Source organism: Rattus norvegicus, chromosome 13, assembly GCF_036323735.1.
Source record: "Rattus norvegicus strain BN/NHsdMcwi chromosome 13, GRCr8, whole genome shotgun sequence".
Lineage (NCBI taxonomy): Eukaryota > Metazoa > Chordata > Mammalia > Rodentia > Muridae > Rattus > Rattus norvegicus.
Genome location: NC_086031.1, coordinates 33,631,288 through 33,658,218, shown reverse-complemented (window position 1 = coordinate 33,658,218; position 26,931 = coordinate 33,631,288). Strand labels below are relative to the sequence as shown.

Below are 26,931 nucleotides of genomic sequence, written 5' to 3'. Positions count from 1 at the left end.
TGAAGGGTCTGAAGCATCTGTCTGCATGCATATTAATATTAGTGATTCAGTCTACTTTGAAAGTTTAAATAATGATCTCTGTGGGTTTTTTTTCCTAAAACCCAAGGCCCCTAGTATTCTCCCCCCCCCCCCCCGTTTTGGGAACAGAGTTGTCTTTGTCTCAGAAATTATATTTATTAAGAAGTAAGCTATCACTTTTCCTAGAAGACATCCAGAGTGTTTATAGGTCCAGACAAAACTCATTAACCTCGAGCTTTCTGTAATATACTGTTCAACTCCATGATACAGATTTTACGGACTCTACCCTCCCCTAAATGTTGCTTCTCAAAATTAGGTCCACGAGTAGCAGTCAGTGTCTTCTCCTGAGGGCCTGGGGATTTGGGGCACAGTATAGACACAGCACACCCTGCCACAGCACGCCCCACATGAGCATAATCATGCTTATTGTTTTTTTTTTTGAACCACACTTATTTATTTACTGTAGTCATCAGTTGGCCATGAATGCAAGGTTTAGGCAAAAATCAACAAGGTCATCTCTTTATTTTATTCCCATACATGAGAGTTGTCTGGGTGACTGTATACCACATGTGTGTAAATTCCCTCAGAAGCCAGAGAGGGCTTTGTGTCCCCTGGAGCTACAGTTACAGGTAGCTGTGAGTCAACTTGTGTGTGTGTGTGTGTGTGTGTGTGTGTGTATGTGTGTGTGTGGTGGGTGGGGGAGAGGGGAGGTGAGGGTGTGTGCATGTGACTGCTAGTGCCCGTGGCATCCAGGAGAGGGTGTCCTCAGAGCCTCTGGATCTGGAGTTACGGGTGCTGTAAGTCACCAGCTGTGGGTGCTGGGAACTGAACCCTGATCCTGTATAAGTACAGAAAGCAATCAACTGCTGAGCCATCTCTCCAGTCCTAAAAAAAGTCATTTGTGATAATCAATTGGCAATCTAGAACTTTAAATTAAAAGTATAATGTGTCTTTTTTAAGTTGCGTGCTATTGAGCATAATAAACATATTACATATAAACACATAAGCACACATTTATAACCCACATATTCTAAGAACATAGGAAAAGCTAATTTTGCCTAATGCTATTCTCTCTCTCTCTCTCTCTCTCTCTCTCTCTCTCTCTTTCTGTGTGTGTGTGTATGTATGTGTATGCATACACGTACGTATGACATACGTACACATATGTGTATGTAAGCACATGCACCTGTATACATACAGGAGAAAGCCAAAAGAGGGCATGGGCGTCTTCTGCAGTCGCTCTCCACCAGAACCTGGAGCTAATCCATTCTTCTAGACTTGCTGGCCAGGGAGCCCCAGGGTTCTCCTGGCTCCTCCCCAGCACAGGGCTCACTGGTACAAACTGCTGCTGTGGTACCCAGCTTTCCCGTGGGGGCTGGGGATCTGAACTCGGTGCCTCATGCTTACCCAGCACTCATCGACTGAGCCATCTCCCAGCCCATATTTCATGTCTTTTGAAAATTTTAAAATAATAAGGTGTACGCAAATAAGCCCTATTCTTACTGGTCTTTCTCTCACCCAGAATATCGCCAATATTTCGGATGAAGACACACACCTTCATATTTTACCTCCACAAACCAAATACTTTCAGATCAGCTTTGAGAAGAAGGTACTGCCCCTGGGTCACCTTCCCTGCTGAGGGAGATGTGGGAAGGGTTGTGGTTTCTGACTCAGGCCTGCTAGGGCAGGAGTGTGTGCATTCTTCCCCCCACCCCATGCCCCACCCCACCCCCATCCCACCCCAGTGCTGCTGCTGTCTGTCAGGTCCAGGGCCTGTCCCAACACAGCCTACCTGCCTTCCAGGAGCATCGCCTCATCCCAGGCTTGTCACTCACGGTCACTATTACATTTTCTCCAGATGAGTGGCGTTACTATTATGACTGCATCCGCATTCACTGTAAGGTGAGTTTCTGGAAGTTGCTATTTGTCTGGGGTTTGAGATGGTGGGGGAGGGGGACACTTTGTATCCTAATCCTGAAGGAGGATGAAGGACAGGTAGCTGGACCTGTGTGCTCTCAGTGTCCTAAGAGAGGAGACTGCCCTCAGCTGTACCTTCCTCCCAGTGGGAAAGATATTAGAACACAGTGATCCTGAATCGCCTGCACCGCGAGTCTCTCTCTGCCAGCCATGCCTTAACTCATCACACCCTGAAAGGAAGAAGAGCGAGCCAGTGTGGCCCCTCAGCACTCCCCGAGTGGTGTATGAGGCTGGAGGTTCAGGGCTGTGCCTGGATCCCAACTAGGAAGAGGTTAGGCCACAGCGTTCCTGGGAAGACACTACCCTGCAATCCCCCACTGCCTATGCCAAACCTCCATTTATCCTGCGGTGGTGGGGCCCTGTGAAAGTTTTGTCAAATAACCTTAATGTGCTCCTTTAAGTGCGGAGCTAGAAAATAAATAGCACCCCATTCTGTAGTTATAAACACTGGCGACTGGAGACTCCAGCGGCAGCAACGCGCACAGAGAGGGGTGGAGTCTTCAGTCCTCAGAGAGGCGGAGCCTACTGGCCTGAGGTGCCTGCGGGTTGAGCTCTTGGGAGTCTATGCCAGGTCTCTTCATTCAACCTTCAGCTCCGGCCTGAGTGAGCAGGCCCCACAGTGCCCTCCACTCATCTTTTTGTCAAAGGCCCAGTCTTTCAAAGATCCGAAGTCTCGAAGTTAGCTTCACTCAATGGGAGGTTACCAAATTTGCAGCAGCTGAGTTCCTTTTTTCTTTCAAATAATACTCTTATCGCTTATCATCTGTGTAGCAAGGTCTGATTTAAAGGCCTTTGGTTTTCACTTTCAAAAGGCCCATGCCCTCAGTGCTATAATTTCAGCTCTGAAGAGGATCTCAATTTCATGGCCATCCTGGGCTGTAAAGAGAAACCTTGTATAAGAACTAAAGTCAAGGCTGGGGAGACAGTTAATGGTTAAAGCATTGAGTTCGAGTCTCCAGAACCCATGTAAAGACCTGGGCATGAATGTGCATCCCTGTATCCCTAGCACCATGCCGTGATGGAGACAGGAGGATTGCAGGGACTGTCTGGTTCGAGGTTCACTGAGAGACCCTGTCTCAAGGGAATAAGGCAGGTAGAACAGGGCACTCAACATCTTCCCCTGGCCATTCACAAGCATGTATACTAACACACACGTGTGCCAACACTACACACATATACAATAAAACTAAAGACCAAGCAGACAAACACACAAAGTCCCGTACATTCTAACATAATACAATCCCAAGCTACACTTGACACGTGCTGAGGAGTAACAGAGGAAGGCTAAGGTAGCTTCACTGCTGAGGGGAAGTCCCCTTTTCCCATGATTAAAGTGTTGTGTTTCTGTAGAACTACTCTGCAGACTATCTCGTATGTACAATTTACAAATACTCTACAATTAACATTATGTGATAGTCTTGGCTCTGAGCCAGGGTGTTTCAGCAGTGTCGACTGGCACTGCTCGGACTCACGGCATACACAATGAAGTGCACATGCCCTGTATTCAGAGCCAAGGCTGCAGTGATGTCAGATGAACCATGGGCAAGCATTCCTGGATACATCTCAGATTCACCAGCACTTGGTTTTAAATTAAAATTTTTTAGGCCTTGTGCATTTGGACCTTTTACCAAATATTTTATAACCCCATACTCAGTTCTGTGATCTCATACAGAGTCAGGAAGCTGGGGCATAGAGCCCCACAGCACATTTCCTGCCACTGGAAATGGTCACCGAGCTAATAAAGATACACCACATTAATGCAGTACTTTTCACATTTTAAGGCTGTAGCCTGCTTTGACTTTTAAAGAGATCCACAAAGGAAAATATAACTGTACCCATGTTGCTGAGGACCTCACAAACATGGAGAAATCAAAGACCTTTTTTCAAGGTCACAGCCAAACTAGAATGACCGAGAATTGGTCTTTGTGCTCTTTCTGACGAATAGCTTTGCACTCCACCTTGCTGAGCAGACCTTGTCGTGGTCTCCTCTCTAACCGCCCCCCCAGGAGCAGATGGAGCAGCAGGGTGGGGGGTTATTACCTTCGGTTTCTATAGGTAGCAGCAGACATTGTTCCAGTAAGATAGATTTTAACATCTCTGTGCTTTGTTCATGGTTAAGAAATACGATTTCCTAGGAGTCGAGACACAGCTCAGTTGGTAAAGTACTCACCATGCAAGCATGAAGATCTGAGTTTGATCCCTAGAACATACTTTTTAAAGATGCAGGCCATGTTGCTATGTACTGGTGATCTCATTGCTGGGAGGAGGAGGTAGGCGTAAGAGGATCCCTTGGGTTCTCTTGCCAGCCACTTCTGTGCAAATGGATGTGTGCACATGTCCACACACATACACTCACAAAAGAAACCCAGGATTTCTAATGTTTTACTTAAACCACCGAGGTTTCCTAAGGAAATTCTCGAAGGATTAAAAAAAGTTCAAAATGATAGTTTTCCAAACACTAAATTTAACTTTCCTCCACACTAATTTCAGGGAGATGACACCTTGCTTGTCCCCATTCATGCCTACCCTGTCTTGAATGACCTGGACTTTCCCACGTTTATAAATCTATCAGATGTCCTCCTTGGAGAGAGGTGAGTTTCCAGGGTTAACCAGTAAGACGCCACAGAATGTGAAAAGTTACCACAGTCTGCCCACATGAGCCCTTCCAGTTCCTTTCTAAGCATCTGAGTCCTGAGTCCTGGTGCTGTGCCTTGAAGTCCTGCTTCCTCAAACACTGACCATTTTTTATTCACTGACTGCCACATCTGGCCCTCAGTGGGTAGGAACACCCACTCTCACTGGCCCCAGAGGATGCTTGGTAACTCTCTCTCTCTCTCTCTCTCTCTCTCTCTCTCTCTCTCTCTCTCTCTCTGTTCTCTCTTGAGATGCCTTTTCTTGCAATTCTAAAAACTCTTTCTTGATAGCATAGCCTTTTATTTTCATAGTAATTCTGTCATTACCCCAGGTTCCCTTTTGATTATCCCATGAATCAGCATCCCATGACCCCAGCCCCTTGATTCTTTTTTTTTTTTTTCTTTTCTTTTTTTCGGGGCTGGGGATTGAACCCAGGACCTTGTGCTTCCTAGGCAAGTGCTCTACCACTGAGCCAAATCCCCAACCCCCCCTTGATTCTTAGTAAGAGACAGCAAGCACATTTTATTTACATTGTGATAGAATTCAATGATCTGCCTGCCTTTGTTAAACACAGACAGTAAGTTAGCTGGGTAGGATCCTGCCCTAAAATTACCATTCCTCCCATGCCTGGGCCTGGACCTAAACTCCCTCTGTCCTAGGCTGACCTTAAACTCAGGAATCTGATTGCCTTTGTAAGCACATACAGTGAACTTAGCTGGGTGGGATCTTGCCCTGTGATCACCAATCCCTAAATCTCTTTATCTCCTTCCTTAGTACCTTTCTGATTAGCTGCCTCTGTTCCTTTGTCTTTGAAGCTCCTTATACTATTCACATTGCATCTTTATATTTTTGCATAGTTAAGAAATTATATATTTTGAGCTCATGTTTTCAGAGTTCTTTCCTACAGCCTTAAGGGCTATCCTGAAGGTCTCAGCATTTACCATTTTGCTGAGACATAGACCCACCCTTGCCTCTCAGACTCATGCTGTCTCTGATAATCATGAAGTCATTAACCTTGTCAGGAAGAACATTCCCTAATAACCTTGGCAGGGAGAATATTTCCCAAAGGAGGGACATAAAGTAAAATATATATTTTCATACAAATAAGCTTTATGCCCATAGCAACTATAGGCACTCATGGAAGCCCACGCCCTGCTGACTCTGTTCCAGGGGTGGAAACCATGTTACACTGCCCCAGCCATGACCAAGCTGGACTCAGCATGGGGTTGGGGAGATGGATCAGTGAGTAAGACTGATTGCTGCACAATCATTAGGGACTTGAGTCAAATCCCAAGTATGTACAAAAAAAAAAGTATGATCACATGCACCAGTAACTCAAGTATTGTACTTGGTGGACTAAAGAGGATCACAGGGTCTTTATGGCTATCCAGTCTCGCAGAAAAATGACAAGCTTGAGTGTGCTGATAAGTTTTTTGTCAACTTGATACAAGCTGGAAAGAGAGACCTTCAGTTAAGAAAATGCCTTCATCAGATTGGCTTTTAGGTATGACTGTGAGGTTCGTTATCATTATTATTATTATTATTATTATTATTATTATTATTATTATTTATTTGTCAATGTGAGAGGGCCCAGCTCACCGATCAGGTGCCACCCCTGTGCAGATGGTGCTGGACTCTCTAAGAAAGCAAGCTGAAGAAGCTATGGGTGTAAGCCAGGAAGCAGCTCTCCTCCATGGTCTCTGTTTTAGTTCCTGCCTCCAGGTTCCTGCCTTGGCTTTCCTTTGTAACATACTACTATAGGATGAAATAAACCCTTTCCTTCCCAAGTTGCTTTTGGTCATAGTGTTTATCATAGCAGTTGGGAAGCAAACTAGGACACTCAAGTTTCAGTGAGAGATTCTATCTGAAGCGAATAAGGGGGCAAGTGACAGAAGTCACCTGGCATCCTTGTCTGGTTTCCACAGAGAAGTACATGGGAATGCACGCCTGTACAAACACACATGCACATGTCACATAGGACATGCATATCTACAGACACACACACACACACACACGAGAAAGAGAGAGAGAGAGAGAGAGAGAGAGAGAGAGAGAGAACATTTTTCTGATGAAAGTTCATTCTTCCACTTCAATTAGACAGCATTTACAGCAGCAAAAGACAAAACAAGATGATTCAAACAAACCAGTTCAAAATACTGTTAAGAAAGAAAGGAGAACCCTCTGAATATGGCTGGATCCAGAATCAGTTGGAACTGCCTGGCTCTGCCCATGTCTTCTTTCTGCTACCTGAGGTGCCCTTCCCATAGGACCTGCTCACGGCAGGCAAGACAGCAGTGGCCCCTCCAGCCTATAATAGAGAGTGACAGGAGGGGATGAAGAATTAAGCCAATACTAGACCAGCTTGCATCATATGGCTTCCCCAACCCTCACACTCCCCTCACCAGTCTTCCTTTAGAAGAAGGAAAAGCAAATACAACTAGATCTCTGATTCTGCCCTTCCTTCTGAGGAAATGGTTAATTATTCTAATTGTGGTCCAGTTTATATCTCATCCTGTGTGTGTGGTGCATGTGTGTAGTGTGGTGTGTGTGTGTGGTGTGATGTGTGTGTTTGTGGTGTGGTGTGTGTGGTGTGTGTGATATGTGTGTGTGGTGTGTGTTGGGTGTGTGTGTGTGGTGTGTTGGGTGTGGTGTGTGTGTGGTGTGGTATGGTGTGGGTGTGTGGTGTGGTATGTGTGTGGTGTGTGTGTGGTGTGGTATGGTGTGTGGTGTGTGTGGTGTGGTATGTGTGTGGTGTGTGTGTGTGTGTGTGTGTGGTGTGGTGTGTGTGTGTGTGGTGTGCTGTGTGTGTCTGTGGTGTGTGTGTGGGGGTATGTGGTGTGTGTGTGTTTGGTGTGGTGTGATGTATGTGTGTGTGGGGGGGTGGTGTGGTACGGTGTGTGTAGTGTGTTGGGTGTGTGTGGTGTGTGTGTGTGGTGTGTGTGTGTGGTGTGTGTGTGTGGTGTGTGTGTGTGTGGTGTGTGTGGTGTGTTTGTGGTGTGTGTGTGTGGTGTGTGTGGTGTGTGTGTTTGGTGTGGTGTGTATGTGTGTGTTTGTGGTATGTGTGTGGTGTGTTGTGTGTGTGTGTGGTGTATGTGTGGTGTGTGTGTGGTGTGTGGTGTGGTGTGTGGTGTGGTGTGTGTGTCATGTGGTATAAGTGTAGTGTTGTGTGTGTGTGTGGTGTGTGTGTGTGGTGTGTGTGTGTGGTGTGTGTGTGTGTGGTGTGTGTGGTGTGTTTGTGGTGTGTGTGTGTGTGGTGTGTGTGGTGTGTGTGTTTGGTGTGGTGTGTATGTGTGTGTTTGTGGTATGTGTGTGGTGTGTTGTGTGTGTGTGTGGTGTATGTGTGGTGTGTGTGTGGTGTGTGGTGTGGTGTGTGGTGTGGTGTGTGTGTCATGTGGTATAAGTGTAGTGTTGTGTGTGTGTGTGGTGTGGTGTGTGTGTTGTGTGTGTTGTGTTGTGTGTGTGTGGTGTATGTGTGGTATTTTTGTGTATGTGTGGTGTGTGGTGTGTGGTGTGCTGTGTGGTGTGGTGTGTGTGTGTTTGGTGTGGTGTGGTGTGTGTATGGTGAGGTATGTGTGTGGTATGTGGTGTGCGTGTGTTTGGTGTGGTATGATGTATGTGTGTGTGTGGTATGAGTGTAGTGTGGTGTGTGTGTGTGGTGTGGTGTGTGTTTGTGGTATGTGTGTGGTGTGTTGTGTGTGTGTTGTGTGTGTGTGTGTGGTGTATGTGTGGTGTGTGTGTGGTGTGTGGTGTGTGGTGTGGTGTGTGGTGTGGTGTGGTGTGTGTGTCGTGTGGTAAAAGTGTAGTGTTGTGTGTGTGTGGTGTGGTGTGTGTGTGGTGTGGTGTGTGTGTGTTTGGTGTGGTGTGGTGTGTGTATGGTGAGGTATGTGTGTGGTATGTGGTGTGCGTGTGTTTGGTGTGGTATGATGTATGTGTGTGTGTGGTATGAGTGTAGTGTGGTGTGTGTGTGTGGTGTGGTGTGTGTTTGTGGTATGTGTGTGGTGTGTTGTGTGTGTGTTGTGTGTGTGTGTGTGTGGTGTATGTGTGGTGTGTGTGTGGTGTGTGGTGTGTGGTGTGGTGTGTGGTGTGGTGTGGTGTGTGTGTCGTGTGGTAAAAGTGTAGTGTTGTGTGTGTGTGGTGTGGTGTGTGTGTGGTGTGGTGTGTGTGTTGTGTGGTATAAGTGTAGTGTTGTGTGTGTGTGTGGTGTGGTGTGTGTGTGGTGTGTGTGTTGTGTTGTGTGTGTGTGTGGTGTATGTGTGGTGTGTGTGGTGTGTGGTGTGTGGTGTGCTGTGTGGTGTGGTGTGTGTGTGTGTGTGGTGTGTGTGTGGTGGGGAGGGGTGACAGAAGATAACCTCACTCTTTATGCTGTTCACTTTTTATTTAATCTTTTGAGACAGAGTCTTTCAGTGGCCTGGAACCTGCCAGTAGGCTAGTCTACCTGGCCAGTGAGCCCCAGGATCTGCCTGTCTGCATCCCTGTAGCACTGGGATTACACATGCACACACCACCATGCCTGGCTTTCTGTTACGTGGGTTCTGGGGATCAGACTTACATCTTCATACTGGCGAGGCAGGCACTTCACCAACCAACTCATCTCCCCAGCTCTCTGTATCTCAGTCTCTTGGCAGATGCTAAATGCCTACCAGCAGGCATAGTGCCATCTTCCCCAGAAATGCCAAGGGGATGCCATTTGGCTGCTGGATATACATAAAGTGGCTGTGTTGGTTGTTTAAGGCTTGAAATACTCAACTCAGGTTGCTTAGAGAGAGCTGGTGACTAAAAGCGATGTACTGAAATCTGGGCCACTGGGATGTACCTGCCTCCAAGCCAGACAACTGAGTTCCATTCCTGGAACCCACATGGTCAAAGGAGAAAGCCCCCTCCCACAAGCTGTCTTCTGACCTGCACACACATGTCGTGACATACATGTGACACACTCAATGAATAATAAAATAAAATTTTAATGTAAAAAATCAAGTCTTTCTGCACCAATAGGAAATGCCTACTGTCCTGAGAACTTCATCTCTCTACCCTAGATGTCTAGCCCTCCCCTGGCTTCCTTCCCTCTTTCATTATGGTAAAATGTCCATACAAAGGAACTTAAAGGGGAAAAGGATCAGAGGGCTAGAGCCCGTCATGGTGGGAAGATGTGAGCAGCAGGGAAGGCATGACCACAGGAGCAGGAAGCTGGCTGCTCATCTCATCCATACACAGAAGATATAAAGAGAACTGTAAGGGGCGTGAGCATGAACATCTGAAGCTCATCCCCATCCCCATGACTTACATCCTCTGTCAAGGCCCTACCTCCTAGAAGTTCTACAACCTTCCAGATCACACCACAGCAGGGGACCAGGGGGCATTCCACACCCCAACCACAGCACCCACTGGGCCGTCTCATGACTGGTACAATCTGGTACATTCTGGTACATTCTGGTGCATCCCTTCCCGTTCCTCATTTCCGCAGAATCATTCTGACAGAACTCCATGCCTGTAAACTGGTGTGTTGGGGAACAAGAAGTCCTGATTCACAGTTCTGTCTCTGTAAGCCGCCTCTCATTTGGGTCACAAGCAAGGCTTGTGGGTTGAAGGGGAAAGATGGTCTAAGAAAGCGGTTCAACCAGAGTGCCTCACACTGCGGACATCAGTCACTGGCCCTTGAAACAGATGTCCACCCTCCTAGGGACCTCCCCCAGGCTATTTTCCACATAATGCGTCTCTTTTGTATTCAGAATGAAAAATTCAGCTAAACAATTTACTTAATTGAGTTACTGTTTATAATGGCATAATATATTTTTTAAAATCTCTTAAAAGATAAACAGGCTAGTTTTCTTCTCCAGACATCCTGGCAGCAGGCAGTACCTTCCCAAGACTTTCTGCCTTTTACAGTCTCTTTAGCAACGTTTAAACACTCAGACCCTTCTTTGCTTCTTTCAATCTAAACCATCTGCTACTAAAATGATATGCTTGAATAAGCGTTCCCCAGAAGTGTTCCAAGTAAGTCATAGGCCACCTTAGTGGTCTAGTGTATCATTGGGATGGGTTCTTTATTCCGCATTCATTTAGTCAGTCAGTCAGTCAGTCAGCCAGTCAGTCAGTCAGCCGGTCAGTCAGTCAGCCGGTCAGTCAGCTAGTCAGTCAGTCAGTCAGTCAGTCAGTCAGTCAGTCAGTCAGTCAGCCAGCCAGTCAGCCAGCCAGTCAGCCAGTCAGTCAGTCAGCCAGCCAGTCAGTCAGTCAGTCAGTCAGTCAGTCAGTCAGTCAGTCAGTCAGTCAGCCAATCAGTCAGTCAGCCAGTCAGTCAGCCAGTCAGTCAGTCAGCCAGTCAGTCAGTCAGCCGGTCAGTCAGCTAGTCAGTCAGTCAGTCAGTCAGTCAGCCAGCCAGTCAGTCAGTCAGTCAGTCAGTCAGTCAGTCAGTCAGTCAGTCAGCCAGTCAGTCAGCCAGTCAGCCAGTCAGCCGGTCAGTCAGCTAGTCAGTCAGTCAGTCAGTCAGTCAGCCGGTCAGTCAGTCAGTCAGCCGGTCAGTCAGCTAGTCAGTCAGTCAGTCAGTCAGTCAGTCAGTCAGTCAGTCAGTCAGCCAGTCAGTCAGTCAGTCAGCCAGCCAGCCAGTCAGTCAGTCAGTCAGTCAGTCAGTCAGTCAGTCAGTCAGCCAGCCAGTCAGTCAGTCAGTCAGTCAGTCAGCCAGCCAGTCAGTCAGTCAGCCAGCCAGTCAGTCAGTCAGTCAGTCAGTCAGCCAGTCAGCCAGTCAGTCAGTCACTCAGCCGGTCAGTCAGCCGGTCAGTCAGCCAGTCAGTCAACTGGTCAGTCAGCCGGTCAGTCAGTCGTTTTTCAAATGTTTGATGTGTTATATACTGTCTCAGCCCATTTTTGTTGCTATAATAAAATGCCAGTGAGTTATAAAGAACCGTTTGCTTCAGCTCTTAGTTCAGGAGGCTGATAAGAGCATGGTGCCAGCATCCTTCAGCTTCTAGGTAGAGCCTAAATGACGTAAAAGAGACACGACTCAGGACGACTCAGGGCCCTTTGTCAGTTATGTCACCACTGTGACAGAAAAGGAAGAAAGGGACAGTTCACATTGGCTCACAGTCTGAGGGTACAGTCCATCATGGTGGGGAAGGCATGGCAGCAGGAGTGTGAGGCAGCTGCTCACACACAGCCACAGTCAGGAGACACAGAAAGGCAAAGGCCTGTACTCAGCTTGCCTTCTTTTCTAGTGAATCCAGGATCCCAGTTCCATGGAATGGTGCTGCCCACATCCAGGGTGGGTCTTTGTCCTCAGTTAACCCCATCTAGAAACTCTCACAGATATGCCCTGAGGCTTGTCTCCAACTTAGGAGTCTAGATCCTGCCAGGTTGGCAGTCAACATTGACTGTCACTGTGCCCCTTATAAGTCTGTGTGCCCTACTCCCCTGCAATCCCACTGGGCATCATGCACAGAGACCAAAGCAGAAGAGAGAGTGAGGATTCTCAAGCGAGGCCTTCACAGAGCCAATGACTTTCTTCTTTTTCTATGTGAATTCTTGGGATCCAGGTCAGGTCCATAAACTTTGGGAGGCAAGAACTTTACCAACTGAGCCATCTTCCCAGCGCTGTATATGTGTTTTCTTAAAATGTCTCAGTAAGACAGCCATTTCTTCTACCAAAGAACCTCCCTGAATTATGAAGAAGTGAGAAAGCAATGGGAGGACCTAGACTGGCCAGATGGCAGGGTTCTGGTTTTGTTCTGTTGCTGTAACAAATACTCTGATCAAAATCACTTTAAATGGAGGAAGGTTCATATTGGCTTGGGACTCCAGGTTGTAATCCATCACTGAAAGAAGTCAAGGCAAGAACTTGAAGGCAGGGATGTTTGATGTTCCATGCAACATTACCTCCAAGTAAGGAACTCACCTCACAGCCAAGAAGTACAACAGGAACCATGGAGGATGCTGGGTGCTGGCTGGCTCAAAGGCTGGCTTGGAATTAGCTAGCTTTCTAATATGGTTCAGGACCATCTGCCTAGGGATGGTGCCACCTACAGTGGTTCTGGGCCCTCCTATATCTATTAACAATTAAAACAATGCCCCCACCCCAGACATGCCAGTAGGCCAATCTGATCCAGACATTGAAGCTTCCCCTCTCACATGACTCTGGGCTGTGTCAAGCTGACAGCCACGGCCAACTAGGACAGGGGACTCAAAGGACTCTGTTTTCCCCTTTGCACATAAAAGAATTTGGACAAAATTGTCAGAAGTTGGGGATTTGTGTTGAAGTCACTCATGTGGCTTTCTTACTATGGGGTGCTTTCTTACTGTGGGGTAGTTCTGTGGAAGAACAACTGTGGTCTGACCAAGGGCTCTCTGAAGCCCAGACAACATCTTCATCCATCTTCTTCTAGGTTACACAGTGGGCTTGTTCACATTTATCATCTACATTTTTTGGTGACTTGTTCTGGCTGTTTTCAAGTTTTCCTTACCGAGATAAAATGCCATGGGGATCCTTGCCAGATAGCCATAAACAACTTTGGTGGCTTAAGATCTGCTAAAACGCACCCTGACATTCTCTGTAAATAAGAAAGTTGCATTCCCACGTCTGTCCAACATCCCCAAGTCAAACAGTGTCGCAAAGGACTTGCAGTTCTGTACTCCTCTGTGGGCTCAATTTATAATTTGCAACCAGATAAACTCAAGTGTGCTAGCTTGTTAAATGCGGCAATCAGGGGTTTGGGTGAGTGGCTCAGGGAGTAAGAGTTTGCTGAACAAACATGAGGACCCGAATTTGGGTATCAGCACCTACAGAGAAAGCCTGCACCTGTGTGCCTGGCACGAAGATGGAAAGACCCCTGGAGCATGTTAGCCAATCCGTGAGTCCCAGGCTCAGTAAGAGACTGTCTCAGAAAATAAGGTGGAGGGTGATAGAGGAGGATCCTAATGTAGATCTCTGGGTGTCATACACATGTGTACACAGGAACACATACATAAACTTCCCACACAGAGCACTGGATGGTCACTTGATATCGCTGAGAGTATTGCCGCCACAGTGCAATCTCATTCTTCCTATGCATCAAGATAAATAACTTTCTTGTATTAGATACAGAAAATGTGTACCACTCCACTCTCCTGGTTCTGAAAAGGTTTCGTCAGGTCGTCTTTGTCTGCAGTTTTGCAACACCGCTTTCCTGGCTGAGTGTGATGACCTGCACCTGGAATCCCAGCCCTCGGTGGATAAAGGCAGGAAGAGAAAATTTTAGCTCATCCTCAGCTGCATAGGGAATTGAAGACTACACCAGGCCCTGTCTCAAGACCAAAACAAGTGTCTTCCTCGTACCACATAGCCAGCCGAAGCCACTGACCAAGCTCTCCTATCTTTCCATCTTCCTTGCACCAAGCAACCGCTGACAATCAACCAGTTAGTTAGCTAAGGCTAACTCAATGATTCATCTTGCAACCTGATAGGGCTTAGAATCACCGTAGAAACAACTCTGGGCCTGTCTGTAAGAGAGTTCCAATATTGGATTAAGTGACGAAGACCCACCCAGATTGTAGGCTGCACCCTCCCGTGGGCTGGGATCCTGGACAGCAGAAGGTGAACCGAACACCGGCCTCCATCTCTCTCTTCGTCTTGACAGTGGATGTGATGTGACCAGCCCCCCTCAAGCTTTGTACCTCCAGCCTTCCCTGACACAACGATCTGTATCCTCAGACCAAGAGGCAAAATAAACCATTTCTGAAGTTGCTTTTGTCTCAACAATGAGGCACTGATCCTCATGGCTTACTCTAGGTGTGGGAATGGCCAACGTCAGAAGGTGTTGTTCTGCCCCCCCGCCTGGGTTACACGGGACTGTGTATTCCCCAACTCGTGCTGACAGGGAAGATGGACGACACAGACAACAGCCAAGCCCGGCTCGCTCTTTGACAACTCTGAGCCCTTCTGGGAGGCTCAGAGAACCAGCTGCCCCAGATCACAGCAAACACATCAGCAGACAAATCCATCTCCACGAAGAGCTTCAGAGGTCAATTTTCAAGAGAAAAATTACTCTCCATACTAAGACTCTGTTTAGGCATCCCAAATTCAAGGTAGAGTTGAAGAAGTATTTTATTAAAGTGTTCCTAAGTTGGCAAAGTTAACAGCATATTCAAGAGACTTAAGAAAAGAGACAGTCTTTAATATACAATTCTTCAGAAAGACGTCAGCATAAAGAGAGGGCCAAAATGGCCAGCACACTGATTTGGTACAGCAAATGTGATTTTCTTATACAAAATGGACAGTAACAATTTGTTTCTTACCACAATAAGGATGACTTTATCTTGGGGAAAAGCTTCTTTATTTCAGCTTCTACCTGCATCTCTAGGACAGCAGTTAGCTTCCATTTCAAAATCAGTATTATGGATCAAAGAAATGATCATGGGCAGAAGAGATGGCCCACTTGTAAACTGCTTGCCGCACAGGTATGAGGACCTGGGTTCAATCTCTGGAAGCCACAGAGAAGCTGGGTTTGGGGTTTGGTGGTCCCCAGATGCTGTATTTGTTTGGGAAGGACTAGGCGTGTGGCCTTGTTGGAGGTGTGTAACTAGGGGGTGGGCTTTGGACAAAACTGTTATCATTCCCAACATGCCCCTCTGCCTCCTGCTTGTACATCAAGGTGTGCGCTCTCAGTTGTTTGTGCCAGCATGCCTCTGCCCCACTATTGTGAGCTCTAAGCAAGAAAAGAAACAAATACAGCCATGTGCACTTGTAATCTCAGTGCTACTAAATAGGCAGAGATGGGAGGATCTCTGGGGCTTACTGATCAACCAAGCTAGCCTACTCGGTGAGCTCCAGGCCAGGGAGAGAACATGCACACGAGTGCACCTGTACAATGCGTGCATACAGACACACATGCATGCACGCACACACATGCACACACTCCCTGTCAATTGACAAGTGCCTGTGGTTTTGTTACATGAACAATTCTCCCCTCCTTTGTAGTTAGGATGTCTTTGACTTAAGATGCTCTGACTGCACACACATCAATCTAGTTGTTCCTCTTAGTCCAGTCTCCTGAGTCTTAGTAGGAAAGGAGTCTAACCTCTAGGGATTCCACTGAACAATAACGCAGGGACCTAAGATCTTCAGGTGCCAAGTTCAGACAGCTAACAAGGGGGACTCGAACCTAAAGACCTGCGTTAACACTCTCTTTCTCCAAAAAGGACATAGATCCTGGGGAAAGCAAAGGAAAGCCCGGTTTTAAAGCTTTAATACGCTCTTCTCCCATCAACTTCATTTATACTGTTCAGTTGGTTTATGTGGTGGGTAAAGCGGACTAAATTTATGATCTGCTCCACGAACAAATGAATGTGTGTATTGGGCAGTTAAGGATAGAACATTTTTCACGACAGGACCATCCAGTCTATAATGAGTCATTTGTTCAGTATCTATGCTTAAACAGCCAAGCTAGCATCACATACTAAGTCCTGATGACCTCCATTGTTAGAGAAAGTGTTCACAAAGACCAGAGAGATGGCTCAGTCCATAACTCAGTCAAACAGGAGGAACTAAGTTCAGATCTCTAGAACCCAGGCCAAAAAGCTGGGTGTGGTAGTATCCATGCTTGTGATCCCCATACTGCCAAAGTGGAGATGGGGGGGTCCCTAGGGCTTGAACACACACACACACACACACACACACACACACACACTGACACAAAGGATTCATGGATAAATTGCTAGACCTAATATTTAAGAATATAACATAAAGAATGTCAGTGTCTACCCAAAGCACATTCCTTCAGGGAGCATGAGCTACATTCCCTCACCTTCCGAGTGGTGTCTGAATGCTCCCCCCTTGCTCGGTTAATATGGCTGCTATTTCCAACACAAACTTTACTCTAGTAGCCAGTTGGCATGTGGCTGCTCCATCCCAGATCTGTGTAGCTGGCACTGATGATATGTGATACACGTACACAGGTGCACATGAATGCACATGCAGGCACACAAGCACACAGGTGCATGTGTCCAGTGTGCATTTTAGAATATGTCCATTGGGTCCTTGTCAAGTAGGATGAAAGAGTAGTTGCCAGCTCCCAGAATTATGACTAAAATTCTTTCCTTTCTTCCTTCTGTCCTTTCTGTGTCACGTTGTAGCACAGGCTGGCTTCAAACTCTCTATATAGCACTGAGACTGCAGGTGTGTGCCACCGTGCCTCTTGGCATGGTGCTGATATTCAAACCTAGGGCATGCTAGGCAAGCATCCTGTCACGGGAGCTACATCCCAGGCCGTGGCTGTAGTTTTGTAAACAGCCGTCTTCTGTAATGCATGGCCCCAGCTTCTTAGCCCAACTCTTAGACACAGCGGTTTCAAAACCAGAGGGATTTGAGTTTCCTTCATGTTATTTAAAAGTAGTCAATTTCCTCTCCCCAAGGGAAGAGAACACCAATTGATAATCCAATACCAAGTGGTTAGCCCTGAAAACATACATACAAGTGATATCATACAGACTGAGCAGGTCGTAGTTATGCAGTTAGGAAAACACACACGGCAACAACAGTTAAAGAAAAGGGGCCATGCATTTGAAAGAGCATTGAGGAGGGGTATATGGAAGGTTTAGAGAGAGGACAAGGAAAAATGATGTAATTATATTATCATCTCAAAAGAGAAAATATATTTTAAATAAACAAAAGACATGCATTTCTTTCTCCAACAAAGAGTGAGCCTTTTGTTTTGATGGCTGCAGGTGGATGGACCACAAGGACAAGCAGATGGTCAGCAGGGTGTGCTGTGGGTTATGTCAGCCAAACGTCATTACAAGCTCTTAGGCTGGGAGAAACTGGTTTTAATACAATTGGCATATGGTCACTTCCACCACCTAATATAAAGAAGCTAGCTTGCACAGCTTTTCATGGCGCTTAGATATCTTCATATCTTCCCCTAACGATGATCTATAGTTCTCCATCTGAGAAGCCAGCACTCTGCAAGAGGCTTTTCATTACACACACACACACACACACACACACACACACACACACACACACACCTCAGCCCCCATTCCTTCCCCGCAGCTCCCTTCCTGGGTCATGCCACCACCTGCCTCCCTTCTTTAGGCTGCAGTCTGACAGACCCTGCTTCCTCCCAGGGAGCAGTCCGGAATTTCCCTCTGTATCTCCACTATCCTACGTTACCCACACCCGTGAGAACTGCAAAGCGCTGTTTGCCATCAAATACGTTGTTTCTATTAAGAATTCCATGTTGAGTGAATTTAACATTTAGTTTTTCCTGTGCGTGTTCAGTTGTATGTTTATGTTCATATCCTGGTACATGTCTGTGTTGTGGGGGAGGTTCTGAAACACATTTACACATGTGTACAGAGGCCAGCAGACAATCTTGTGTATTATTCCTCAGTAGCTAGCCAGGTTCTGTCACGGGGACCTAGAGACCCGTGGTTCCACGATGCTAGTTGGTAAACGAGCCCTCCAGATCTGCCTGTTTCTGCCTTCTCAGCACCAAGATTTAAAATGCAAACCACCACACCCAACTCTACCCGGGTGTGGGATCTGAACTCAGGTCCCTGTGCTTGTGAAGCACGCTATCTCCCAGCCCCCTTAGCACGTAGCTTGTAAAGGCATTTTATTCTGTAAGATCCTTGTCATACAGAGGACCTACAGACATCACATTCTTGGAGATGGGTATAGATGTGGCTGCCAGTGTCTGGGGAGAAAAAAATGGGGATGGGATTTAAACAAAGACAGATCCTGAGGGCGGCTGAGGGAGGCTCAGCACTGTAGTGCATTTCATGCCCAGAATGGCACATTTAAAGTGTTAAAACAGGAAATGTTATCGCACTCTTCTAAGTGAGGCTGTGGGTTCGATGCAGGGATTTGAATCCAGCACGTCACTCAGGCTAAGCAGGCGCTCCACCGGGAGCTGCAGCCATCACGGAAGGCGTTCGTGGAACGTGAATAAGCTATGTATGATCTCTGCAGATGACAGACACCACGTAACTTTTGCCGTCTCTGTTTCAAGTGTGGTGTGCAGACGTGCGTGCGTGCATGCGTGTGTGTGTGTGTGTGTGTGTGTGTGCTCACATGTGTGTGTACACATGCTCGTGTGTACTAAAGGTTAGCACTGAGAGCTCTCTACCTTATTCCTTTAGATAGCGTTTCTCTGAACCTGTGACCCCAGACAGGCCCTGAGATACACCTCTCTCCTCTCTGCCAGGGTCTACCTGGCCACACCCGATATCTACATGGATCCTGGGAACCAGAATTCAAGTGCAGAGCAAGACTGAACACATTGAGTCTCTTCTCTTCTCTTCTCTTCTCTTCTCTTCTCTTCTCTTCTCTTCTCTTCTCTTCTCTTCTCTTTTCTTCTCTCCTCTCTCTCTCTCTCTCTCTCTCTCTCTCTCTCTCTCTCTCCAATATCCACGGGGGAAAACACATCTTTTATTAAGTCTAGAGAGGTGAACTCTCTGAATCCAGGTTGTTCTCTTAATCTTAACTCTTAATCTCCTGGTCATCATTGCACTTGTGGGTTGTAAAAACTTTGGCAACAGTAAAAGTCTTCCAAATGTACATCGACCAAAAATTAATTCAAAATCAAATGTGTGGTGAACCTCAGGTGTTTTGAGCTGCACTTGCTCCTGTTGCATGGAGATAGCCTGTGTGCTCACAGAACATAGACATTTTGCATGCTGTCATACAACACTTTGACTCAGATCACAGACTCTTGTCTTTGCTCTGAATGGCACATACACAGTTTTTTTCTAAGAGAAGCATGATGGACCCTATCATAGAGGAGCTATACCTCTATGGTGGGTAGAATATAACATGAGGAGAAGAGAACAAGAAAGACTGGATATAAGGGAGTGAGGGGCGCTGAATGCAGGTGGTGGATACAAGTTATGAAAGAGGATTTAACGCTGTTTGCTTTCTAGTTGTAATTCACTCATGGATTTTTCTGGTCTTGGTGCTGATTTTAACTGTGTAGAAATTCATTGACGAGTATAGACTTTGGATCTGCTTAATTTTAGTGTGTGACATTTTTATTTGCAAGTTTCTCTGCAATAAAGTTTATAAAATTAAAAAACAATGATGTAATTATAGAAAACAAAGACCTCTAATACTTAATATTAATGTCTTAGCATTGTGAGTGTGAAATCAGTATCTTTAGGTATAACAGAATCTCTCACAATTCTGGTGCCCAAGATCACAATCTGGTTCTAGTAAAGGCTCACTTTCCCCTTAAAAGAACATTAATCTCAGATGCACAAGGTCCAGCTGCCGTGATAAAGGTGGGGTTTGTAACTAGGTGTACTTAAGGCCATATGGGTGGGCCCTAACTACTATCTATCCCCCCCATGTGTGTGCATTTGTTTGCGAGTATACATTTGTAAGTGTACATTTTGAGTGTGCATTTGGGGGTGTGCATTCATGAGTGTGCATTTGTGAGTGTGCATTTGGGGGTGTGCATTCGTAAATGTGCATTTTCATCATGCTCAGCCTTTTAATGTGAGTTGTGGGTCTCTAACTCAGGTTCTCACATTTGCAAGGCAAATACTTTGTCAGCCCCATCTCTCCTAGAGTTTTATAAGACATAATAACTAATAATTGTGCTGCTGTAGCTGCTGAGTCCAGCCATTGTGGGACAGCTCACATCTGTCATGCCTCTTGTCCCTTGCCCTTCCCTCTCTAGCAAAGGAGCCAAATCCTATTATGGTAAAGTGGCCTGTTCACGACACTCTCCAGACACTGAGAGCTTTAAACAGTTTATTTGATTTTAAGTCATCCAATAAGTTCACTCTAAAACAAATCAGAGATGGGAAGAGAGAAATTTGAATTTATTCTCTCTCTCTCTCTCTCTCTCTCTCTCTCTCTCTCTCTCTTTCTCACCTCCCCTTTCCCTCCCTCCCTCCCTCCCTCCCTCTCTCCCTCCCTCCCTTCCTTCCTTCCTTCCTCCTCCTCCCTCCCCCCTCTCCTTTCTTCCTCACAGTGGGGTCTCATGTAGCCCAGGCTAACATCAGACTCACTGTGTACCAGAAGATGACCTTGGTCCTCCTGGGTGCTGGACTGCACGCATGTATGCACCAACCCCCTTGGTTTATGCTGTGCTGGGGATGGAACCCAGGGCTTTGAGCTAGGCAAGCACCAACCGAGCCACAGTCCCAGGCCCTCCCCTCTCCCGTGTACTTTCTATAAGGTAAATGTGTGCTCTCTTCTGATGATGAAATTAGACCATAATAAAAGGCCTAGTATTTTAAAGGTTTATGCTGTCATTCAAAAAACAGGAAGTGATTCTTCTGCAGTATGTAACGTACTTTTATCTGCAGTCCTAATGAAACTGATAAAATGAGTGATAAAGTCAGGATAAAAGCTAAGATGGTCTCCCAGAGCGCCGACTTCCACCTGCTTTTCTGTTTCAATTGCCTGATGCTTGTCAGTTCGAGAACTCTGACCTAAGGTCCTGTTTGCTTCTGAGGAATAACAAGAATGGGTGTTTTTCTTCAGTGTAGATCAGAATTCATCAGTAGGGATTTAGCTTAGGTGTGTGTGTGTGTGTGTGTGTGTGTGTGTGTGTGTGTGTGTGTCTGCACATATGTATGTATGCCTGTGAGTGTGTATGCTTGTGTGTATGTGAGTGCGTTTGTGTGCATGTGTGTCCAGAGGCCAGAGGAGAATATGAGGTTTTCTGATTTTCCACCTCAGACTCTCTCCCTGGTCCTGGAGCTAGGCTGGCAGCCATCAAATCCCCAAATTCTCTGGCCACTTTCCCGTCACCCAGCAGAGTTTTAGGTACCCTGAAGCCTCATCTAAATTTTTAGGTGGGTGCTGGGTATTTGAACTTGGGCCTTCATGCTTGCACAGACAACACACTTGCCTAGCTACACATGTCTCCAAAGCTGAAGAGGTTTATTTGTTTATTTGAGATGCTGTCTCAAGAAAGTTTCCCAGGCTGGCTTTGAACTTCTGATCCTCCCGCATCTGCCTCCCACGTGCTAGGATTACAGATCTGCCCTGCCACTCTCAGCAAACACTAAACAACTTCTAGTACCAGGCTTGAACCCAGGACCTCACATGTGATAAGCATCCCATTCCCTTTCCTGACGCTGTGTGATAAAATACCCTAACAAAAGCAACTCGAGGGAGAAAGGGCCTGGGTGGCTCACAGTTCCAAGTGTGCCAGTGTTCGGCTTGCTTTCTCCAAGGTTGTTTGCTTGTTTTCTACTCTTGTATGGCTCAGAATCCCACTTACCCTCTCAAGGGAATCTTCAGACATCTTTCCTTAATTAACATAATCAGGATAATTCTGCACAGCTGGAGGCATTGTGGTGCATCCCTCTAATTCTAGCACTGGGGAGGCAAAGGCAGCCATGTCTCTGAGTTCAAAGCCAACCTTCCACATGATCCTAGACTGTGCCAGCTTGGTAATTGAAATTAACCGTCATATAAGGAGGGAAGACTCATTGGTTAAGAGTGCATACAGCAGAGACCCGAGTTCATTTTCCAGCACCCACATGTGGCGGTTTACCTCCAACCACCTGTAACTGCAGCTCCGTGGGATCTCACAGAGACCAGCATTCCTGTGAACATCAACACACACGCACACACACACACACACACACACACACACACACACACGCTCATACACGCTCATGCACGCACGTACACACGTGGAAGCATGTCATTTAGAAGTAAAATAAGAGGCTGGAGAGTTTGCTCAGAAATGAACACTCGTTTGCTGCTCTTGCACAAGAACAAGGTTTAGTTCCCAGCATCCGTATGGGATGCATTCATAAATGCACAATAAAAGTAAATAAATGTTTATAAACCCCAACAATGTCTCATCCGGGTAACGCTGCTGAGCTGCAGTCCAGCCCCACCCTGCGTGCAGCCCTGACTCTGATAAAGGAGCAGGAGTAGCTGGAGCAGAGTGCAGATTCCACGCAGCCTGGTGACCTGCATCGGCTGCTGCCTTCTGAATCACGGTGCTTGGACTTCTGTTCCCTTAAGGACCTGTTTATTTTTCCAGGCTGGCAAGTGCATCGGGAACTTGGCTGATGGTAATCATCACTAAACAAATACCTCAACACCTTTTCTGAGAACTATCAGAGCTTAGGAGTTCATTGAAAATGGGTCATTTATCACCAATGGGAAGGACCCCAGGAGAGTTTGTGGGGAATTATTTCAGCTGGAAAACATTCAGCCATGTGGCATTTATCAGAAGTGCCTTGAGCATCAGATCGGGGTGGGGGGGTCCTTATTGGGACAGCTCTGTGCTGACCCCTGCAGGTGCTGACCTATAAGTCATAGTCGCTTGCCTTATCCCCAGAGACCACGTGTGGACAGCAATAAGCCATTGCCCACAGCCTGTTCACATCTCCATGAGTGGGATCCAGCCCTGGGTTGCCGTAACAAAAGGTGTTAGTTCAGCCTAACCATTTTGGGGTGGAATGGCTGGCACGGAGTGGAGTGCCTAAGTGTCTGCTCGGCTGATCCACCTTCTGTTTTAGATACGGTTGGGAGTCTTCGGGGTGGTAAGGCCTTAGACAGACTTCTGTAGTCACCACTTTCTAGATGCTGTGACAAAAAAGAGAAAAAACAACGTGATGAAAGCAACATAAGAAATGGCTTATTGTGGCTCACATTTCCAGGGCACAGTCCATCACGGCGGAAAGGTATGGTAGTGAGGACTCAAGGTAGCAGCTCACATGGCCTCCACTGTCAGGGAGGCAGAGGGAAGGATGCTGTGCTCAGCTCATTTTCTCCCTTTTACTCAGTCCAGGACCCCAGCACGCAGGATGATGCCATCCACGTTTACTTTTAGGGTGGCTAAAAGTGGTTTTCCTGCTTCAGTCAACCTAATCTAGAAAATTCCTCACCACCATGCCCAGAAGTCTCTGTGCACGGTGACTCTAAACGCCATCAAGTTGACAGTCAAGGTGACTGTCACACCTTAAACAATGCAGCAACTGTTGTACATGGTGCATTGTTTGCAGAATCGGGATGCTTTGCAGGGAGTTCTGGTTGGCTGTACACCTGAGCAGAGCCTGAGGTAGGACAGTTGTTTGGTAGAATCCTGTAAACTGGGCTGAAGGAAGGATCCCATGTGACCATTATCCAGGATTTATGTCAACAAGTGTTATTGTCGGAGCCCTGGTCTCCTTGTCTCCTACCAGGGCACTTGGGTGTTTATAGCGCACCTACCCACAGCTAAGGAATAACATTTACCAAGAAGCAGCAGCAGCGTAGGGCTGGAGGTCTGGCTCAGTGGGTAGCGCGCCTGTTTAGCATGCAGGAAGCCCTGGGTCCCAGCTCTAGCACCACATAAACCAACTGTGGTGGCTCACACCGCCATCCCAGCGTTTGGGAGGTGGGGACAAGGGTGATAAAGTCATCCGTGCTACACAGGGAAGATGGAGAAGAGCCTGGCTACAATGAGACCGTTTTCAGGAAAGAGGGTGGGAGGCAGGGAGGGAGGGAGGAAGAGAGGGAGGGGGAGGGAGAAAACAAATAGCAGTGGAAATCACTTACGAGCAGGACGTTGCGTGGCAAGTGTCAAGAGCAACCTTCAGAGCACAGATCTCTTCAATGTCATCAGATGCACTACACCAAATGGAGCGGGGAAAGGTTGCCATGTTAGCACGGTGCTCGCTGGGCAAGCAGAAGGACCCGAGTTCAGTATCCTAGCACACATGTAAAAATTTAGGTATAGCACACTGCATCCGTAACCCCAGAACTGAACAGCCAGAGACAGGTGGCTCTTTGGTCACCCAGTCTCATCAAGAAACCCTACCTGTCTCGAAAACAATGAGGTAGATAGTAATAAAGACACAAGGCAACACACACACACACACACACACACACACACACACACACACACGAGTGGGGGGCAGGGACTATATCCTTTCCATACCTGTAAACAGGCAGCATAACACCGGAAATGCCTTTCAGCAGAACAGGGAGAAGCTGCAACCTCCAAGGTCTGGAGCTGCATCAAACTCCAGCAGGCCACAGGCAGGTTCCAGGGCTGCCAACTCTCTGGGCTGCAGTGGGCTCAGAGGCTGCAGTGGGCTCAGGGGCTGCAGTGGGCACAGGGGCTGCAGTGGTGTCAGGAGCTGCAGTGGGCTCAGGAGCTGCAGTGGGCTCAGGGGCTGCAGTGGGCTCAGGGGCTGCAGTGGGCTCAGGGGCTGCAGTGGGCTCAGGGGCTGCAGTGGGCTCCTAGCTGTGGAGTTCATTCCCATGGATCAAGGAGGCATGGTCAACTGATCCCAGGGAGTAGCTGATCCCAGGGAGTAGCTGATCCCAGGGAGTAGCTGATCCCAGGGAGTAGCACCTGCCCTTGCCTTGAAGCTGAGGGGAGACTGAGGTTCTCTTCCTCTTCATCCAATGAAAGCCAGGTATTGTTGCTGACCTGGGCTTGGAGCTTCATACCAAGTTGGCATCAGAAGTAAGTAGAGGATAGTGACAACCAGCTTGGGATGCAGAGCAGAGCCAAGCTGTCTGTTGGCCCAGTGGCTGACGGCACTGTAGCCCTAAAATAGCAGCATCCTTAGAGAACGTCATACATGATTATAACACATCTTACTCCTCTCCTCCTTCCAGCTTCTCCTGTGCACCCCCATCCAGGTTTTCCTCTCAACTGCATGCCCTGTCCTAGTTTTTAAAGTATATTACCTACTGGACCCAGTTGCCCGTGTGGCCATGGGTGTAGTACTGACTCCCAGAATGTGGACAACATACTGAGGACCATGACCCTGACAGAAAATGTCTGTCTCTCCAGTAGCATCTGTCCAGGGGTGGGCTTTGCAGACTCTGTTCCCATCCACACTGGAATGTCCACCAACTTATCTTCCTCGTGTCTCGTGAAGGTGACCACAGCTCTTGAGGGGTCATGAGTGCACTGACAAATTTGACTTAAGTTTGGAACCACCTAGAAAGCACACATGGGTGTGCCCAAGAGGGTATTTCCACAGCAATACAACTGAACTAGGAAGACCCATTCTGCATGTGGTGGGTGGGATCCTATGGGGCAGGGTCCCAGATTAATAAAAAAGGAGAGAGGGAGTTGGAGACCAGCATTCAACACTGGCTGCCTGCCTGCCTGAGATGCAATGTGGCCACCTGCATGACATGTAGCAATGTTTACACACACACACACACACACACACACACGCGCGCGTGCGAGCACACATTTTAGACAGAGGAGATCCAGTGCTGGTCACCTCTGCAAAGAAAAGAACAGAGATCAACAAGCACAGTCAGCTGGTGATGTTTTATTTCCTTGGGAAAAAAAATTTGTAGATCTTAATAATGAATAAAGAAACCTTAATTGTTTAAAAATATTTATATCTGAACTATTTCAGATATTTCACAGATTATTAAAAGATCATGAATTTCAAAGCCCAATATAAATGTTTTGAGCACACTTTTAAAAACCACACTTATATATATAAATGGTTACGTGAAAACCAAATGTTTATTGACCATTGTATGGTGGTATGGTGTGTGTGTGTGTGTGTGTGTGTGTGTGTGTGTGTGTGTGTGTGTGTGAATCTGGGATATCACTGAAATTCCTACACATTTAACTCTACCAGAATACAGGGAACTCTGGCATTGTTGGTGAGGCCCAGCCTAGCATGTAGGGGTGAAGTCCACGGAAGTGAGCAGGTCAGATGGATACTTCCCAAGAAGGCAGAGTCCCCAAACTCGGCAGCTCCACTGAACGTTGATTATAATGGAGTTCTCTCAAGAGTGTGAGCGAGAGATGGAACTCATTTGGTAGACTGTTTGCCTACTACGGGTACAAAACCCTGGGTTCCGTCCTGAGCCCTGTGCACACCTGCAATCCCCACTACTCAACGGGAAAGAAGAACAGAAAGTCAAGGTCTTCCTTGGTGTGGCGGTTAGTGTTAAGAGTTAATATGATTCGCTCAAGAATCACCAGAGAAGTGTGTCAGTGAGGGATTGCCTAGATCACATTGGCCTGCAGGCGTGTCTTTGAAGGATTATCTTGATTACATTACCTGACATGGGAAGACCTGCCCACTGTGGGTGGCACCATTCCCTGGGCTTAGGATCCTGGACTGTGTAAGAGGGAGCTAGAGAGCTCAGCACAAGCAAGCATGCATTACTTCATAGCTCATTGCTCTTAGCGGACGTAGCTGCTTCAGTTTCCTGCTACCTCAGTTTTTCTCTACAGCGATGGCAACAACTTGGCATTGAGAACGGAACAAACCCATTCCCCCTTAAGTTGCTTCTGTCAGGGCATTTTGTCACAGCAACTGGAAACTGAACTCAGGCACTCAGCCATGTGGCAAGTTGGATGCTAGCCCAGGCTACATGAGAGCCAATTTTAAAAC

The 26,931-nt window shown here is 47.0% G+C and overlaps 1 protein-coding gene across 4 annotated transcripts in view; it reads left to right on the top strand.

The window, feature by feature from the left end:
* The window catches only part of Cfap221 (cilia and flagella associated protein 221), a 70,400-nt gene that overhangs the window by 11,503 nt on the left and 31,966 nt on the right, over positions 1 to 26,931 (top strand). For all 4 annotated transcript variants that reach the window (XR_005492413.2, XM_039091279.2, XM_039091278.2 and 1 more), the window contains exons 4-6: positions 1,541 to 1,627; positions 1,822 to 1,920; positions 4,486 to 4,586. Coding sequence is in view for 3 of the 4 variants with exons in the window: in XM_039091279.2 (XP_038947207.1) it covers positions 1,541 to 1,627; positions 1,822 to 1,920; positions 4,486 to 4,586 (287 nt within the window). In the remaining variant the exon portion in view is untranslated. The remainder of the gene's footprint in view (positions 1 to 1,540; positions 1,628 to 1,821; positions 1,921 to 4,485; positions 4,587 to 26,931) is intronic.